The following is a 19,338-nucleotide window of genomic DNA, read 5'->3' as shown; positions in this document are numbered from 1 at the left end:
AAATTAAATTAATTAAATGTCAATACTACGCTATCTAATAGAAACAGTGAATCGTAATACTCTATAAATTACTTTACCCTCTGATTGCCTTTTGTGAATAGGAAAAACATTTGCACATCTGCAGTCTGTAGTGAGATCTGCCATGATCTATGGATGCCCTCATAACTATGACTAAATGTTTGTTTACGTTTTTTGCTACTACTTTAATATAATTGAATAGATTCATCAACCCCAGCTGCCTTATTTATTTTTAGCTTCAACAGTTTCTCTTTCGCTTTCTTCTCAGTTATCAAAGTTATTTAGTTCTCAGTTATAACTTTGTATACATCTGGTATCTCCACCCCTAAAAACTTCTTCATGCATGAATGTAGATGCAAAATATTTATACAATTGGTCAGCAACCTGAACAGGATCATCAATAAAATGTAATGAAATTTTAATGTTACTTGACGTTCTGATAATGTCGTTCTTTTAATAAACTAATGAGCTTTTATTTCTTGGTGTTTATATGATTTAATTAATACACAAATAAATTTATTTATATTAGTAAATATTTCTTTATTCAAGATGCTGTAAATATTTGATTAAATGCTGGAACTCAAATTGTAGCTGGTTATTAACACAGAAACTGTAAATAGTAGCTGGCACCTATTCAATTATATGCTAATCAGTGATTAAATAGGAGCCCAGGAATGGGAACCATCAAATAGGAATCATCATTTATGCTATATAATAATATTAGCATTAGTTGAGGCATATGATGCAAGAAAGCAAGCAAGCTTATAGAGCATCAGCCAAAAAAAAAAAAAAAAAAAAAAAACCCTTCCCACTTCACCCATCGAGTCACTCCAAATGTTTGTCTAGTTCAGCCTGAAATTTATTTAAGCTATCAACTTCCACAACAACAGATGGAAGTCTGTTCCAGCAATCAACTACCCGCTGGCTAAACGCAAACTTCCACACATCTATTCTACAACTGCCTTTCCTCAGTTTGAATCTGTGCCCCCCTCAGGTTCTCAGTCTCAGCAAGTGGAAGTATCCCATCAGCATTGAGCCTGCTCAAACCATTGAAAGTGTTGTACATCTCAGTCAGATCACCTCGCAGGTGCCTAGTCTCCAGATGCTGCAACTGACAGAATTTAAGCCTCTCTCCTGGTGAAAGAGAACCCCCTTGTTCCTCTCAGCAATCTTGTTGCCCTTCTCTGTACTCGTTCTAGCAACTCTACATCCTTCCTAAAATGAGGCCTCCAGACCTGTATGCAGTACTCAAGGTGTGGCCTATCCATTGCCTTATACAAAGGTATAATCACCTCCTTGTCTTGTCTGGTGTTCGAGCCCGTGACCTCCAAATACGGAGGATGCAGAAAGGTCAGGGAATGACCACTGCATATCCCCGAAGCAATATGGCCTTAGTTGCTAATGCTCCTAATAAAAACAAAAAAAAACTCCTTGTCTTGTGCAATTGACAAGATATTGTTATGTGTATTTTTTATGTCTAAATATATGCTATATGTATTTTTTTTTTTTTTTTTTTTTTTTTTTTTTAACAACAGGCAGTTTAACTTCATTTGATAAAGAAGTACAAGCAGAACGTGCACATATATTTTATAAATATGAAGCTGGACGAGAAGGACAAAATATTGACCCATGGGAAGATCCAGGCTTTGAAGTGTATCATGTTACAGATCGTTATGGCTTTCTCCAGTAAGAAACTTTTATCTTATTACAGTCTAATAAGAATATATTTAATTAACAGTATTGTGTATGTATTGAAAATTGAGAAGTTTTAAATGGCATGTTGGGTTTCATATTTTAAAGGGGGTTTTTTTGTCATTGTACTGTTCAAAATAAACATCACATACTAGGGAACAACAAAAGGGAAAGTATAAAATAAGTACCTTATGTTATGATAAAGTAGTGCCATCTATGAATGCATGTACAGAGCTCTTATGTGTCCTTTTTTTTTTTTTTTTTTTTGTCAAGTACTTACCCTTTTTTTTTTTTTAAGCAAGGTTTTCACAAAATAAAAACATTTCAAACTTCTATTTTATTAATTGAAGTTTAAACTATTGTTAGAAATAATCACTTTATATTGTAGTAATTATAGTGATTAGAGTACACTATCCCTCAGCAATACTTCATAACTTTTTTCAGCCAGTGGAACTAAAAAATTGTGCATCATTTTACTTTGATGATAAACTGATAGGTGCAAAGTGTAAAATAGCCTAAATGGATCATTTCTCTGTCTATTTATCCTCTGTTCCCTTTCTGATGTTTTAATTTGGTGTTTGTATGTGATGCTTAGCATGTTTTCATTTCGCTAAATCTTGGTGTGGTCAGACAGACCATTCAGTGGTCCAAAAGTTGTTTTAAGTTGTTTTTTGAATGGCTTTTAGCTGCTTAGTAGACAATCTGAATCCTAAGTTTTTGTCAGTATAATGTCAGTATAAATTCTGTCTTCTCATTTCAGGATTCAACAATATTTCAACATTTGGTTTTGATGTACCATATATAATGACCGTTACTGGATCCTTTCAGAATTTACTGAAACTTTCAGCATGGAAAAATGTTTTAAAAGTGAGTGACTAAATAAAAGACAGTAGAGAACTTCTCATTTCATCAAGGGTGCAGAAGCAAAGTTAGAATGAACAGTTTTGGTTTGCATGCTCAAAACTTGTTAATATTACTAAAGGATTTTTGGTGCTGGTATTTCATCCTCTGCCATGTCTATTGAATTCCTTTATCCCATTTATAGATAAAGAAAATCAGTAAAAAAATTATCAACTAATAGTTAAAGTAGTTACTGGCTGGTGGCTTTTGTGGAGTGGGCCAGAGAAAGTTATGATTATGCTGAAAATAAACATAAAAGCTTAATAAATGAATGCCAAATTAAATACATTTTTAAGCCTGAGTATTATAATAATTAAAATGTATAATTGTGTAGTATAAAAAAAAAACAATGAGAAAAGGAAAAGTGGTAATAAAAATTGAGAAACTATCAAAGTTTTTTTTTTATTTAAAAGTTATGAATTTTTAAATGGAATTAATAAGGCTACCCCCCCCCCCCCTTTTCAGTCAAAGGTAGATAGAAAGAAGTAGAAGAGTCGTGCTTAAGAAATAGAAACATAAATTGATGTGCTTAGTTTGATAGATACCAGTGGAGCTTGCTTCTCCATTTCTAATTATTCAAAATTGTCTTTTCCTGAATATGCTGTTTCACTCTCCTGAGAGGATTGCCACTCACATTGGTTCATTTCTTTTTTTTTTTTTTAACTTAACTTCAACCAGGACTGATATTCTTCTGTATTCTGAGTATTTACCCTAGTTTTTAAAAGGAGAAATCCTTATCTAGTGTTTGCATGCCTTACAAAGTTTTTGTAAGGCATGTCTAGTCTGAAATAATCCTAGTTCTGCTGTCAATGAGATTTGCAATTATGGGTGCAGATGTCTTAAGAGATATCTAAAAATTAGCTTCCTTTACTAGTGGATATTGATGTTATTTTACTGACAGAGAAGTGAAATTTCTCTGACTAGAGAGTGAAAGTGAAATGGAGTATAAAAAAATGATCAACATTGAAAATATTTGGTTGGAAGTATTAGCATTAGTAAAGGCACATGATGCAAGAAAGCAAGCTTATATAGCAACAGTGGGCAAATGCGGCTCTCAGAGCCGCATGCGGCTCTTCGTTGAGTTAAGTGCGGCTCCCATTGAAAATTTAAATCCGTTTTTTTTTTATTATTATTTCAGAACTTTTTTCAATGAATCTTGTTAAATTAACTAAGTAACTAATATTTTGTTATACGGATTTTATGTTATGTTTATTTTTTTTTTATGTCTAGATATTTTGCTATTTTTATTTTGATTATAAATAAATCTGCGCTCATTTACACTGCTGGCACCATCAGCGGACTTGTGCAACACTACGCCGGGAGTGGGTAGAAAATGTGACCAAACCTCCCATAAGAGTTTCAATTTCAAACTTTGGAATTAAATTTATTTAATTTTTTTGATAACATGACCTCAGAAAATATCAAAAAACGAAAATACGAACAAGAAAATAGAAACTTTCAAGAAGAATGGGTAGAAAATTTTGCTTTTATTGACAATAATGGAAAATTGTTGTGTCTTATTTGTAAAGTTACAATTGCAAACTACAAAGTAAGCAATTTACGTCGACATTACGAAGTAGGTCATCCCCACTTTTCAACTCAATATCCACTCAATTCAAAATTGCGAACAGAGAAACTTAAGTCCTTGCGCCGACCGGGCTAGCCGAGTGGGTAAAGTACCTGCCCGGCAACCCAAAGGTCGCGGGTTCGATTCCCGCCTCGGGCTTGGATCAAAGTACTGCAAAAACCTTGGGAGGTGCAATATGGCCACAGAAGCCGATGCGCCAACATCTACCAAATCAAAAAAAAAAAAAAATTAAGTCCTTGCAATCTGGTCTTCATAAGCAACAAGGACTCTTGTCTTCTTTTAGTCGCGAAGATGACAGAGCAAACGAAGCTAGTTTTTTGATAGCTTGGAATATTGCTCGTGCCAAACGTCCATATGGAGAAGGAGAATTTATTGAAAGAAACTTGGAAGAAGTGGTTAAAGTTTTGGATCCAGATAATACAAAACTACATAAATTGATCGCACAGGTTCCTATGTCACGCCGTACAACTGAGCGTTGTATTGGTGCAATTAATAAAAATGTTGAAAATAGTTTGATATGTGATTTGAAAAATTGTACAGCATTTAGTTTAGCTCTCGATGAGTCTACAGACATTCAGGACGTTCCACAATTGGCCGTTTTTGTCCGCTATGTATCTGCAGACGTAAATGTTAGTCCTAGTAGCTCTTATCGAAACAACTCGTGGTATAGATGTTAGAAATGCGCTTGATGAAGTGATGAACAGGTTTGAATTGCCTCGTGATAAACTTGTAAGTGTTGCGACTGACGGAGCGCCTGCAATGATAGGGTAAAACCAAGGTCTCATTGGTCTTTTAAACAACGATCCTAAAATTCCACGTTTCTTACCTCTTCACTGCATAATTCACCGCGAGCATCTCATAGCGGAGTACTTCAAATACGGAATTGTGTGGAACATTGTTTTGCAAATTGTGAATTTAGTTAGAAAAAATGCCAAAACACATTGTCAATTTAAGAACTTTTTAGAAGAGTTGCGAGTGAATGACGAAACAGATGAATTGCCCAATGATTTATCCCTATGGTGTGTTGTAAGATGGCTGTCAACTTACAATGTTTTGGGCCGTTTTGTGGAACTCCTAAATCCCATCAAAACATTTACAAAAAAAAAAAAAAAAAATACCCAGAATTAGAAAATGAAACTTGGTTTTCTGACTTAATGTTCCTTACAGACATTATAGAATATTTTCAAACACTTAATTTGGCATTACAAGGAAAGGAAAAAATTATTATTGATTTGTCACAAACTGTATTTAGTTTTGAAGCTAAACTTCGGCTTTTTGTGTACGATCTTAAGAACAAAATATTTAATCATTTTCCACAAGTAAAAGCAAATATAATTAATATCAAAGAAGAAAAGTTAGACGAATACAAAGAAAAATTGGAAGAATTGCAAGCAGATTTCAAACATAGGTTTGAAGATTTGAAATCACATTTGCATATTTTGTGAACCCATTTATTTGTGATATTATTGAAGATGGATTTCCAATTTCTGAAATAATACTTGTTGAAAAAGTGGCTGGGGAATTGGAGTTATTAGAGATGAAAGAGGATCAGGCATTGCAAATGCAGCACAAATCTACTTCTGTAATTGAATTTTGGAAACTCTTGCCAGAATCAAAATATCCACATTTAAAGAAAACTGCAGCGGTCTAATTTCAATTTTTTGATACAACATATTGCTGTGAATCTTTGTATTCCACAATGAAGTTCGTGAAGTCGAAATATCATTCACAGTTGACCAATCATCATCTCACTGAATTGTTGCGAACAGCTTTAACAAATTTTACGCCAAATGTCGGCGCCTCCGTAGCCAGGTGGGCAGGAGCAGCAGTGCGTAGTACACGCTTCTTGATTAGACCGGGGTTCGAGCCCGTCACCACCAAATACTGAGGATGCGGAAAGGTCAGGGAATAACCACCGCAAATCCCCGGAGCAATATGGCCTTAGTTGCTAATGCTTCTAAATAATAACAACAACAACAACGCCAAATTTCAAAAATTTGACCAAAGGTCTTCGTTAAATGTTATACTTTTAATTAATGCATTTTTATTATTAAAATTTTGAAATAATTATTTTGTATTTTCTTTCTCTTAATTATATTTTCTTATATATGTATACACTTAAGACGTGTATAATATGTAATCATATTAATTAAATTAAATTAAATTTGAATTTGTGTATTTAATACTATGTAACTATGGTGTGGCTCTTTATAATATATGAAAAACCGGAATGCGGCTCTCATTGACCTCATGCGTGCCCACCCCTGTTATATCATCATCATCATCATCATCAGCCATTTTCAATCCACTGCAGGATGAAGGCCTCTCCAGCAACTTTCCAGTTCCTTCTGTTTTGAGCACTGGACATCCATTTACTACCCACAAACTCATGAATTTCATTTATCCATCTCTGCCTTTGTCTTCCAGGTTTTCTTCTAGCTCCTCTTGGATACCATTCTGTTATTTTCTTAGTCCATCTGTCATCATGTCTTCGAGCTATGTGTCCTGCCCAAGACCATTTTAGTTCTTTAGTTTTGATAAGAATGTCCTTTACTTGAGTTTGTTGCCTAATCCATGTGTTTCTCTTCTTATCTAACAGTCTTATTCCCAATATGATTCGTTCCATTCTTCGCTGTGTAGTTCTCAGCTTCTCTTCCATTCTTTTGGTGAGTGCCCAAGTTTCACTTCCATAAGTCATGATGGGGAGTATACATTGGTCCATTATTTTACGTTTCAGACAAACTGGGATATTGCTCTTCAGTATGTGACTATATTTCCTGAATGCTATCCATCCAAAATTTATTCTTCTCTTGACTTCCAGCCATTTATCATTATTACAGCTAATAACTTGTCCCAGATAAGTATATGACTCCACCTTTTCAATTACTGCTCCTTCAATCATTATTTCCCTTTCTGTGGCATACTTGTTCATCATTACTTTTGTTTTAGCCATATTCATCTTTAGTCCAAAATCCTTACTAGCTGTGCATAACTGATTAAGATTTTCCTCTAATTCTTTGGGATCATGGCTTATGACCACAATGTCATCTGCAAATCGTAAATGGTTTAGGTACTCTCCATTCACATTGACTCCTTTCTGCGACCAGTCTAATCTTCTGAAAGATTCCTCAAGGGCAGCAGTAAACAGCTTCGGAGATATTGTGTCTCCTTGTCGAACTCCTTTCTCAATTTTAAATTTCCTACTGTCTTTGTCTAGTCTAATAAAGGAGGTAGCACTCTTGTATATTTTGTTCAAAATCATAATATATGGGGTATCAATGCCTTGTCTTTCCAGTGCCCGAAACATTGCCTTGTGCTGTATGGAGTCAAATGCCTTTTCATAATCCACAAATGCCAGGCATAATGGTGTTTTATATTCATTTGCTTTCTCCATTAGCTGTGATATTACATGAAGGTGATCCATAGTTGAGAATCCTGTCCTAAAGCCAGCTTGCTCTTTCGGTTGATTCTCATCCAGTATTCTTTCTAATCTGTTAGTAATGACCCTTGTGAACAACTTGTAGATGTGGGATAACAAGCTAATTGGTCTATAATTTCCAATTTCTGATTTATCTCCTTTCTTATGCAGCAAAACTATGATTGCATTATTCCACTGCTTAGGCGTCACACCTTTTCTAATGCACTTTGTGAAGAGCCTTGCCAGTTTTTGTGTTATGTCTCTTCCTCCCAATTTTAACAACTCTACAGTAACTTCATTTTCCCCCGGGGCTTTCTGATTCTTCATTTTCTTCAATGCATGCTCTACCTCATCAGGAAGAATATTGGGTATGTCGTATGTGTTGCTACGTTGCAATCCATCTTCCCCACTGCTGGCATCATTCCCCTGCTCCTTGTATAATTCTCTATAGTAGTCTTCTGCTATTTGAATTATGCCTTCTCTGCTGTTTATAAGTACACCATCACTATTCTTCAGTTTCAGTATCATTTGTCTTTCTGTATTACTGCTCATGGCTGCTGATTTAAATCCTTTGTTTTCCCTTAATGCTTGTTCTACTTTTCTTGTGTTAAATCTTCTTATGTCCTCTCTGAGTCTCTTTCTAATGGCTTTGCATAACTCAGTATACTCAATTTTCTCCCTGTCAGTGTTTTTCTTGCTCTTCATTTGTCGTCTTTGGTTCATCATGACAAGTGTTTCTTGACTAATTTTTTCTTCTTTGGATTTCTGTTTCCCTATAGGTTTCTTGGGCTTTATCACTTTCAGAAAGTTGTAATATTCCTCGTCGATATCTTGGTCCTGAGCAGTCTGCAGAAGCTCAAACTTGTTCTTAATTTCCAGTACATACTGCTTTTTCTCCTCCTCTGTTATTTCAAAGACCTTTGTATTATTTACTCGAGTCAGTTTTTTCCTTTCCTTTCCTACATCTATATCAAGTGTACATCTTACCATTCTGTGATCACTTCCAACATTTACCTTATTCAGGACGGTAACATCATTCACAATATATCTTCTGTTAGTGAGGATGAAGTCAATTTCATTAGTAGTTAATCCATTTGGACTCTTCCATGTTCACTTTCTGTTCACCCTTTTCTTGAAAAAAGTGTTCATTACTGACAGTCCTTGAGATTCTGCAAATTCCACAAGTCTTTCACCTCTTTCATTTCTTTCACCAATTCCAAAATTTCCTATAGTTCCCCTTTCTGTGCTGTTTTGTCTTTTTCCAACCTTAGCATTGAAGTTTCCCATAATAATAGTGTAGTGGGTTTTCTGCTCATCTAGAAGACTCTCAATTTCAGTGTACATTTCTTCAACCTCTTCATCATCATGGCTCGATGTTGGTGCATAAATCATTATAATCTTTAGCTTGTATCTCTTAGAAATCTTGAGTATTAGTCTTGACACTCTTGGTGATGTACTTTTGAATTCCAAAATGTTGTTTTTAAAATCTTTATGGACCAGAAACCCAATTCCACCTTCACTCCTTTCACTGTTTCCATTGGTGTACAGCAGATTTCCACTTGATAAACTTATAAGTGATTCATTTCTTCTTCTTGTTTCAGCTAAACCGATGATATTCCAATTCACATTTTCTAATTCCTTTTCCAGCTCTAATATCCTGTCTTCACCGATGAGTGTTCTTACGTTATAACAGGCCAAGTTCAGTTTCCGTGCATGGCAGCCTGGTCGTACCCAGAGATTCTTAGCACCCTCTGCTTCCACTCTAATCCTCTCGCTGCCGTAAGAGGGAGAGTGAAAGCTGCTGGGGACTGAGGGCCATTTGTTTCGTCGTGCTTTCATATTGCTGGAGGGGTTGGTCTTTTCCTCTTCATGCTGACCAGGCATCTTGAAGAGAACCACTCTACACGTTCGTTGCCACCTAAGTGACGTAACAGGGCTTACCATCGAGAAGGTGTGCATGAGTGGATTTTAGGGAGGCAGGCCAACCGGACTTCTCCTAAATCTTCTGTAATAGAGAGATATTGGATCCATCAGTGTTTTAGGCTGAGTGTCTGATAACACACAGGATACCTGTTCCCCTCTAAGCCCCACCCCTGTTATATAGCATCAGCCAAAAACAAAAAAAAACAACACTTCTCATTTCACTCATCCACTCACTCCAAATGTTTGTCTAGTTCTGCTTTGAATCTATTTAAGCTATCAACTTCTACGACAGATGGAAGTTTGTTCCAGCAATCAACCACCTGCTGGCTAAAGGCAAACTTCCGCACATCTATCCTACAACTATCTTTCCTCAATTTGAATTTATGCCCTCTTGGGTGATTATTCTGAGCAAGAAGAAGAATCCCATCAGCATTGAGCATGCTCACACCATTCAAGCCTTTATACACCTCACTCAGATCCCCTTGCAGTTGCCTAGTCTCCAGACACTGTAATTTCAAAACTTAAGCCTTTCTTCGTAAGATCAACCCTTTGTTCCATTCATTAATCTTGTTACCCTTCTCTGTACTCGTTCCAGTAGCTCTACATCCTTAAAATGAGGCCTCCAGACCTGTATACAGTACTCAAGGTGTGGCCTCACCATTGCCTTATACAGTTGGATAATCACCTCCTTATCCTTACTAGAAAAATTCCTGTATATCATTGACAAGATACCATGAGCTACTCTTGCAGACTGTCTCCACTGCTCGGAAAACTTCATATCTGCCTGCACAATTACCCCCAGGTGTTTTTCATTCTCTACCACTGTCTGTGTAGTACCACACAGTTGATACATTAATCTGGGGTTACTGCTTCCCATAGGCAGTACTTTACATTTGTCAATGTTAAACTTCAGTTGCCACCTCTCATCCCATTTGCTCAACTTTTCTAGATCCTGTTGCAGCTGCATACTGTCATTAGTATCATTAACAACCCTGCCGATCTTCATATCATCTGCAGTCCTAGGACTCTCTTAAGTTCTGCAAATTGCAGCGGCTGGACACTAAGCACCTGCGAGGTGATCTGATTGAGGTGTATAAAGCCTTGAATGGGTTGAGCATGCTGAATTCTGATGGGATTCTTCCACTTGCTCAAATTACTAACCTAAGGGGGCATAAATTCAACTTGAACATTAAGCCTGATATACCATCATCAATCTCATTAATAAATACAAAAAACAACAATGGACCCAACACTGAACCCTGGGGGACTCCACTAAAAATATTAGTCCACAAAGAGTAGTGCCCATTGGTTACAACTCTCTCTGTCTTCTCCCACTCAACCATCCCTTTATCCATAGCAGTTCTTAAATTCTGTAAAGTGGGACCAACTGATGTTACCAACAGCAAATTCTAAGTGGGAAGCATTCAAGGAATTAATTGTGGAAGCTACTAGACGTTTCATACCTATTAAGAAATATTGTTCAAGGTTGAGGCCTAAATGGTTGTCAGATGAACTAATGAGACACATGGCAGAGAAGAAAAATGCATGGGATGTATATAAATTATCAGACGACACAGAAGCCTGTGGCAGATATAAGCTAGTCTGTAATCAAGTCACAAAGGAGATTAGGCAAACGAAGGCAGATTATGAGAAATCTTTGGCAAAGGATGCTAAGAAAAACAGCAAGGATTTCTTTAATTATATAAACTCTAAAAGTAAGGAGATCAATCAGATTGGTTCACTTGAGCAAACAAACTGATTTGCATCTACATTCATCTGCTATTTTGCATCTATGTTCACACATGAGGAGTTATTAAGAAAGGAAAATGCCAGAAGGTTATCAAATTGTAGCAGGGTGCTTAATGATTTTGTAATAACTGAGAGCAAAGTGGAGGAGAAATTATTGAAGTTAAACATAAAAAAGGCACCTGGGGTGGATGGGATCTATCCAGTTATATTAAAGGAGGTGGCAAAGGAACTAAGCAAACCCTTAGCCATAGTTATGAGAGCATTCCTTAGACTCATGGGAGGTCCCCACAGACTGGAGATGTGCAAATGTATCCCCAATTCACAAAGGGGGGATCGAAGGGTGACACAAGTAATTACAGACCAGTTAGTTTAACTTCTGTTCTGGATAAAATAACGGGGTCACTGGTTAAAGAAGCATTGCAGGATCATCTAGAAAGACTGCGGCAATAATTCAGACACAGCATTGGTTTGTTAAGGGAAAGTCTTGTCTGACAAATTTGATTGGATTCTATGATGTGGTTGCAAAGGACTGATATCACATACTTGGATTTCAGGAAAGCTTTCGACACTGTTGTGCATGGAAGACTACTGTACAAATTGGAGCAGAATGTTATTAAGGTTAAGTTGCTACAATGGAAAAAAGGGTGGTTGAGTGGGAGAAGACAGAGGGTGGTAATCAATGGATGCTGCTCTTCTTGGACTAATGTTATTAGTTGAGTCCCACAGGGTTTGGTGTTGGGCCCACTGTTGTTTTGTTTATTTATCAGTAATATTGATGAAGGTATATCAGGCTTAGTGTCGAAGTTTGCAGATGATACAAAGGTTGGCAGGGTTGTTAATGACAGTGATGGCAGTATGCTACTGCAACAGAATTTAAAAGATTTGGACAGATGGGCTGAGAAGTGGCAACTGAAGTTTAACATTGACAAATGCAAAGTACTGCATATGGATAGAAGTAATCCCAAAGGAACATATCAACTGTGTGGTACTACACTTAGGGTGGTAGAAAATGAAAAAGATCTGGGAGTAATTATGTTGTCAGATAAGAAGTTTTCCAAGCAATGCAGACAGGCTGCAAGAGCAAGTCATAGGGTTTTTTCAATGATATACAGGAATTTTTCTAGCAGAGAGAGGGAGGTGATTATCCCTTTGTATAAGGCAATGGTCAGGCCACACCTTGAGTACTGCATACAGGTCTGGAGGCCTCAATTTAGGATGGATGTGGATTTTCTTGTGCATGTACAGAGAAGAGCAACAAGATTGGTGAGGGGGAATGTTGGGCTCCTCTTACCAAGAGAGTCTTTGCATCACATGCCACTATAACCATTTGCCTCCAATACCACACTGCTCCAATTTGTGCAGCAGTCTTCCATGTGGAACAGTATCAAAAGCCTTTTAAAGATCCAAATATATGATATCAAGATTATTCTTTGCATCCAGTTCCTTTGTGACCACATCATAGTATCCAATCAAATTGATAAGACAAGACTGCCCCTTAACAAAAGCATGCTGTGTCCAAGCTATAACTGAATTCTTGTCTAGATGATCTTTCTGTGTTTGTTTAACCAGTGCCTCCATTAATTTCCATGGAACAGATGTTAAACTAACAGGTCTGTAATTACTTGTGTTGCCCTTTGATCCTCCTTTGTGAATTGGGGTCAGATTTGCACATTCCAGTCCATGGGTACCTCACATGAGTCAAAGGAAGCACTCATAAATATGGTAAGGGTTTGCTGCCTCCTTTAATATAACTGGATAGATCCCATCCACCCCAGGTGCCTTTTATATGTTTATCTTCTAAAATTTCTCCTCCATTTTACTCTTAGCTATTACAAAATCATCTAGCTCACTGCCAGAGTTTAATTCATCTCTGTTATTCCCCTCCCTGAATAACTCCTCATATGTGAATCTAGATGCAGAATACTCATTTAATTTGTTTGCTACCTGAGCAGGATCAGCAACAGTTGAACCATCGATATCAAGTAGATCAATCTGATTCATCCCCTTCCTACTAGAGTTTACATAAGTAAAGAACTCTTTGCTGTTTTTCTTTGCATCCTTTGCCAAAGATTTCTCATAATCTACCTTTTCCTGTCTAATCTCCTTTGTGACTTGGTTACAGACCAACTTATATCTATCATAGGCTTCCTTGTCAGCTGTTAATTTATATATATCCCATACATTTTTCTTTTCTACCACATGTCTCATTAATTCATCTGACATCCATTTAGGCCTAATCCTTGAACAATATTTCTTAGTTGGTATGAAAATTTTAGTAACTTCCAGGATTAATTCTTTGAATGCTTCCGATTTTGAATTTGCTTTTGGTAACATCATCAGTTGGTCACACCATATAGAATTTAAATACTGTCTCAGACCACCGTTTAGTGTTTACATAAGTAAAGAACTCTTTGCTGTTTTTCTTTGCATCCTTTGCCAAAGATTTCTCATAATGTGCCTTTTCCTGTCTAACCTCCTTTGTTACTTGGTTACAGACCAACTTATATCTATCAGAGGCTTCCTTGTCACCTGTTTATTTATATATATCCCATACATTTTTCTTTTCTACCACATGTCTCATTAGTTCATCTGACATCCATTTAGGCCTAATCCTTGAACAATATTTCTTAGTTGGTATGAAAATCCTAGTAGCTTCCAAGATTAATTTTTTGAATGCTTCCGATTTTGAATTTGCTTTTGGTAACATCATCAGTTGGTCACACCATATAGAATTTAAATACTGTCTCAGACCACCGTAGTAGCCTTTATGAAAGAAAAAAAACCTTCCCTTTACCCCTGATGGTAGTAACTTCTTTGAGTAAATCCCACTTCAGCACACTGTGATCACTGCCACCCAGTGGTTCTTTGGTTCCTTTATCTGCAGATTCTTAATGCATGAAGAATCACTACTGATAATCAGGCAAGAGTATTACTCCCTCTAGTTGCCCCCTGAACATGCTGCTGTAGAAAACAATCATCAAATAAATTCACCTTGCCTTGCTAGTGTGTGTGTGTGTGACCAACCCACAAATTCCATTCAATATCTGGGAATTTAAAATTCCCCATTATAAGACACTGATTTACTGGCCCACTCTATTTCTCTCTATGGTTGTTTATTATACTCATCAGGTCATAATGCCTATAACACACTCCTACTCTCTCAATTTTGATTTCCTAGTGCTTATGTCACACCAAACTGACTCAACACTGCACTGTCCAGCCATGTCGACTGGCTATACTTCCTTGGATTTTGTGTGTTTCTTGACTAATAGCATAATCCCTCCTCCCTTCCCGTACACATTGTACTCTCCAAATTCCATTTCTGCATTCCTTATATCTGTGTGACACCACGGTAGATAAAATCATCAAAGGTAGATAAAATATCTACCTTTGATGTTTTGACCAACACCTCAAAATAATCAAATTTATTTACCAAACTCCTAGCATTGGTGTACACGCAAGTATACATGCACCTGTTCCTATTCTTATTTACCCTAACACAGCCCATGTATTTACTTGTTCCACAGTGACTTCCAGCAGTCTCTGAAATCCCCTGCACCTTGTTTTCGAGGCTGGTGTTCATTCCAATAGAAGCAGTGCAAGAATCACTTTCAGCTCTGCCAGCGGCTACTGTTAATCCATTAGTCCGTGTATCCCCCCCTACCTAGCAGTTTTCCTACCCACCTAACACTGCATTGAAAGCATCAGCAGATATTCTTGCAACCTTTCTATTTAAGTGTATCCCATCCCTGTAGAAGCAGTCTCTCCTGTTAACAATTTCAGACCAAGCTGATAAAAATTCTGTCCCTGGAGCCTTGCACGGTCTCTCCAGGGCTGAATTGATCGACAAGGCTCTCATCATATACTCCCTGCTATCGTGTCTGGGCAGAATTGCAGACACTTTCAAATTCAACCTAACTCGCGGCTTTTTTTTTTTCAAAATTGACCTGTACTTTGTTAAGTAATTCCGCCTGTCTCCTACTCTTAATATCATTACTGCCAACGTGTACAACAATATCACCTTTTGTGCCCTTAAAAGATATCTGCTCTATGTCATCAACTTTTGCCCTTGGCAGACATAGCCTGGTCCTGTTCCACGTATCCTTTATGCACAATATGTTCCCAGTTTCCCCGGCCCCGGGTGCCAAGCGTTTCCGTGGCCAAGCGATTCTCGTGCTATTAAAGAGCATTTTTTGGTAAGCGACTAGGTTCTCTTTTGTTTTCTCCCTTACTTATTAAACCTTTTCGTTAAGTAGCTTCATTTTCTTAAAAACACTTAAGAGGTGAGCCCAGAAGAAGGAAAGTACCTTTTTCTTTAATTTAGTACTTCTACTAACTAAACTAACCTCTACGCTTGGCCACAAGCGGCACTGCTCCTGCCTCCCCGTGGCGGGGCCGGTTACCTGGGTGGTAAAGGTAAACCCCCAGGGCCAAAAGGAGCTAATATGGATACAAATAGTTATCCACCTTTAGAGCCATTGAGCTCAAGACAAGAGACTTCTGAAATTGACCATGACTGTGTTCACCCAAAAAGGCTTCGAAGGGAAGCAAAATGTCAAAATGATATACCGAATTTCTTGGTGGTACATTCGTTATCTGCCCAACCTGTAGGCAAGTTATCACCATTCTTGATACAAAAGTGTTTAGAGTCTATTGCAGGGTCACCAAAAATGGTGAAGCGACTACAATCCGGAGACCTCCTGATCGAAACAGCCACCTCAAAACATTCTGAGCGGCTGTTAAATACAACATCTTTTGGGGGGCTAACAGTATCAGTTACTCCCCACAGAACCTTAAATTCATCAAGAGGTGTGATCAGTGAGTGGGACCTAACTTCAGTCTCCGAAGAAGAACTACTCCAAGAACTTAGTAGTCAAAAGGTAACAAGTGTAAAAAGAATCATGACTAAAAAAGATGGGAATCTAACTCCAACTAGAACCATCATTTTAACATTCAGTACTCCAGACTTACCATCCTCAATCAAAGCTGGCTATTTGAATTGCCGTATTAGACCATATATCCCGAATCCCGTTCGTTGCTTCAAATGCCAGAAATATGGTCATTCACAGCAGGCATGTAGAGGTGACTCCATCTGTCCCATATGCGGATCTAAAGACCATACTCAAGCTGATTGCTCAGTGGCAACCCCTGCGTGTCCAAACTGCAAGGGAAGTCACCCTGCCTTTTCCAAATCTTGCGAATTATGGATTACAGGGAAAAAAATTCAAAAATATAAAGTAGAAAATAAAGTTACGTTTCCTGAAGCACGTAGGCAAGTTATGTTGAGCATGCCTAGCAGTCGATCCTACGCTGTTCGCACTAGAAACTATGTATCCACTGGAGCACAAACAGATGTATCAATTCCGCCTAATACCTCAATGGCTAATTGGCTTAAATCTACCCTTTCAAATTCAAAAAAAGAAAATCCTCAAAATAAAACTAGCGAAGCTACAAATACCCCAATCAGTATCCCTAGTGATACTCCATCGGTCTCATATGACACAGAGCAAACGAAATCTGACACAGGTTCAAAACAAATGGAAACTCCTACCAACAGTATGGAAGTAGATGAGCGTTTAGATAATGGGGAACCCATTTTGGAACTCCATGCAAATGACACCATGGATTCAGTACGCCCCTATTTTCCGAAAAAAGATAAAATAAAACAAGACAGACCGAAATGCTCCACTTCTAAAAAACAGTCAGACCAATCGACCACAACTAAACTCAAATAATGTCTAATATCATACAGTGGAACTGCAGAGGACTAAGAAGCAATTCTGACGACATAAAAGATTTACTGATTAAATATAACCCGATAGGAGTATGTCTACAAGAAACTTTCTTATCATCTCAAGCTTCACCAAAATTTACAAACTATACAATATATAGAAAAGACAGGATTTCGGAGTCTCCTGCTCGCGGAGGAGTAGCTGTGCTTATAAAATCAAACATACCGTCCAGGCAAATTCAATTACAAACTAGTCTAGAAGCTGTGGCAGCACGTATTTCAATCGGTATATCAATTACCCTAACTTCTATATATATATCCCCTTCTCAACCATTGTCAAATACAGAACTTGATAATTTGGTTATGCAACTACCATCTCCAATCTGCCTTTTTGGTGATTTCAATGGCCACCATCCATTATGGGGGTCGCCTGCGATTGACACAAGAGGCAAATTAATAGAAACATTCATGAATAATAACAACCTAACTATACTAAATTCTGGATCTCCCACTTATATTCACCTATCTACAGGATCTACTTCTGCAATAGACTTGTCAATCTGCTCACCAGCAATTTTCCCAAGTATGACATGGTCAGTGCTAAACTATCCTCTAAACAGTGATCACTTCCCAATCCTTTGCTCATTACAAACACGGGTAACTGCAAATCTCGAGCACCGATCCACCTGGAAGTTCAAGAAGGCAAACTGGGAGAGCTACTGTACCCAGGTCCAGTTAGACAGGAGTTATGTTCAGCAACATCCAATTGAAGACGTAACTAACTACATTACCAATCAGATACTAAATGCAGCAAAAAATTCAATTCCGAAGTCACGACCCCACAAGTGTTCCCACCATAACAACTGGTGGAACGCAGATTTTTCTAATGCCAAGCGTGAGAAAAACCGTGCTTGGAACAAATTCCGTAAGTTTCCTACAACCAGTAATCTAATAGAATACAAAAGACTTAAAGCCAAAGCAAGGCAGATTAGGAGAAAAGCCAAGCGTGACTCCTGGATCTCATTTGCCTCAACTATCACCAAAGACACTGACCCACGATTCATTTGGAGAAGAATTAAAGCGCTAAATGGAAAATTCACTCGACCACCCTCTCCAATACTCTGTTGGAATGGAAAAGATCTCTCGGCACCTAAGGAAATCGCGAATGCGCTAGCAGAATCATTTTCTTCAATATCTGCTTCTGCTTCCTACTCCATCTCCTTTCAGCGCATCAAGGCAGATGCAGAACGCCGGAAAATTAACTTTTCCACACGGCTCTCACTTCCATACAATCAACCATTTAATATAACAGAACTCAAAGAATCCTTAAATAAATCTTCAAATAGTGCTGCCGGCCCAGACGACGTACATTACATCATGCTAAAACAATTACTTGAAGAGGACTTACGTACCCTATTGATCTTCTATAATAGAATCTTCTCAGAAAATGATTATCCACTTCCGTGGTGTCATTCTCACATACTTGCCATACCAAAACCAGGCAAAGACCCTTCTTTGGTTGACAATTATAGGCCAATATCTCTCACAAGCTGCATGGGGAAAGTTTTTGAAAGAATGATACATACGAGGCTTACCTGGATCTTAGAAGCAGAGAACCTTTTAACAGATCATCAGAGCGGCTTTCGTAAGAACAGATCCACTCTTGATGTCCTTATCAAAGCTGAATCGAATATTCGGAATGCCTTTGTCATGAAGCAACATCTAGTCATGGTCAATTTAGATATTCAAAAGGCATTTGATACTACCTGGCGACATGGTATTATTATGGACCTTTATCACCTAGGATTAAGGGGTCATCTCCCTCAGCTAATTCAGAATTTCCTGCGCCACCGCTCTTTTCAGGTCCGTTATCAGAACGTACTGTCTACACCCCATATTCAGGAAGAAGGAGTACCACAGGGATCTATACTCAGCGCAACATTATTTGCAATTCGAGTCAACAGCATAACTAGAAACATCCCCAAAACTGTGGAGGCTTATATGTATGCGGATGACCTCGCCATCTCCTGCCAATCTCAAAGCATGAACACCATTGAGCGTCAACTCCAACTTGCCATTAACAGAATTGAATCCTGGATGTCACGCAACGGATATCGACTAGCTGAACAAAAGTCTACCACCACTCACTTTTGTAAGAAACGTGCTGTCCACCACCATCCTGAATTACGGCTAAACAATTGTCCAATACCAGTAGTAAACAGCATCAGATTTCTCGGTCTGATATTAGATAGTAAGCTTAACTTCCAAGCACATATCACATATCTACGAACTACTTGTCTAAAACAGTTGAACATGCTT

General features: G+C 37.8%; 1 protein-coding gene across 1 annotated transcript in view; it reads left to right on the top strand.

Moving 5' to 3' along the window:
- LOC150087932 (USP6 N-terminal-like protein) overlaps positions 1 to 19,338 on the top strand; it is a 173,741-nt gene that overhangs the window by 25,087 nt on the left and 129,316 nt on the right. The window contains exon 2 of the mRNA XM_090369968.1: positions 1,554 to 1,704. Within this exon, the coding sequence (XP_090226094.1) occupies positions 1,554 to 1,704 (151 nt within the window). The remainder of the gene's footprint in view (positions 1 to 1,553; positions 1,705 to 19,338) is intronic.

The sequence above is a fragment of the Mastigoproctus giganteus genome, chromosome 3 (assembly GCF_048544385.1).
Source record: "Mastigoproctus giganteus isolate SK-2022 chromosome 3, ASM4854438v1, whole genome shotgun sequence".
NCBI classification, from domain to species: Eukaryota; Metazoa; Arthropoda; class Arachnida; order Uropygi; family Thelyphonidae; genus Mastigoproctus; species Mastigoproctus giganteus.
Note: the sequence above shows the minus strand (reverse complement) of the source record. Positions and strands in the feature narration are given on the sequence as shown.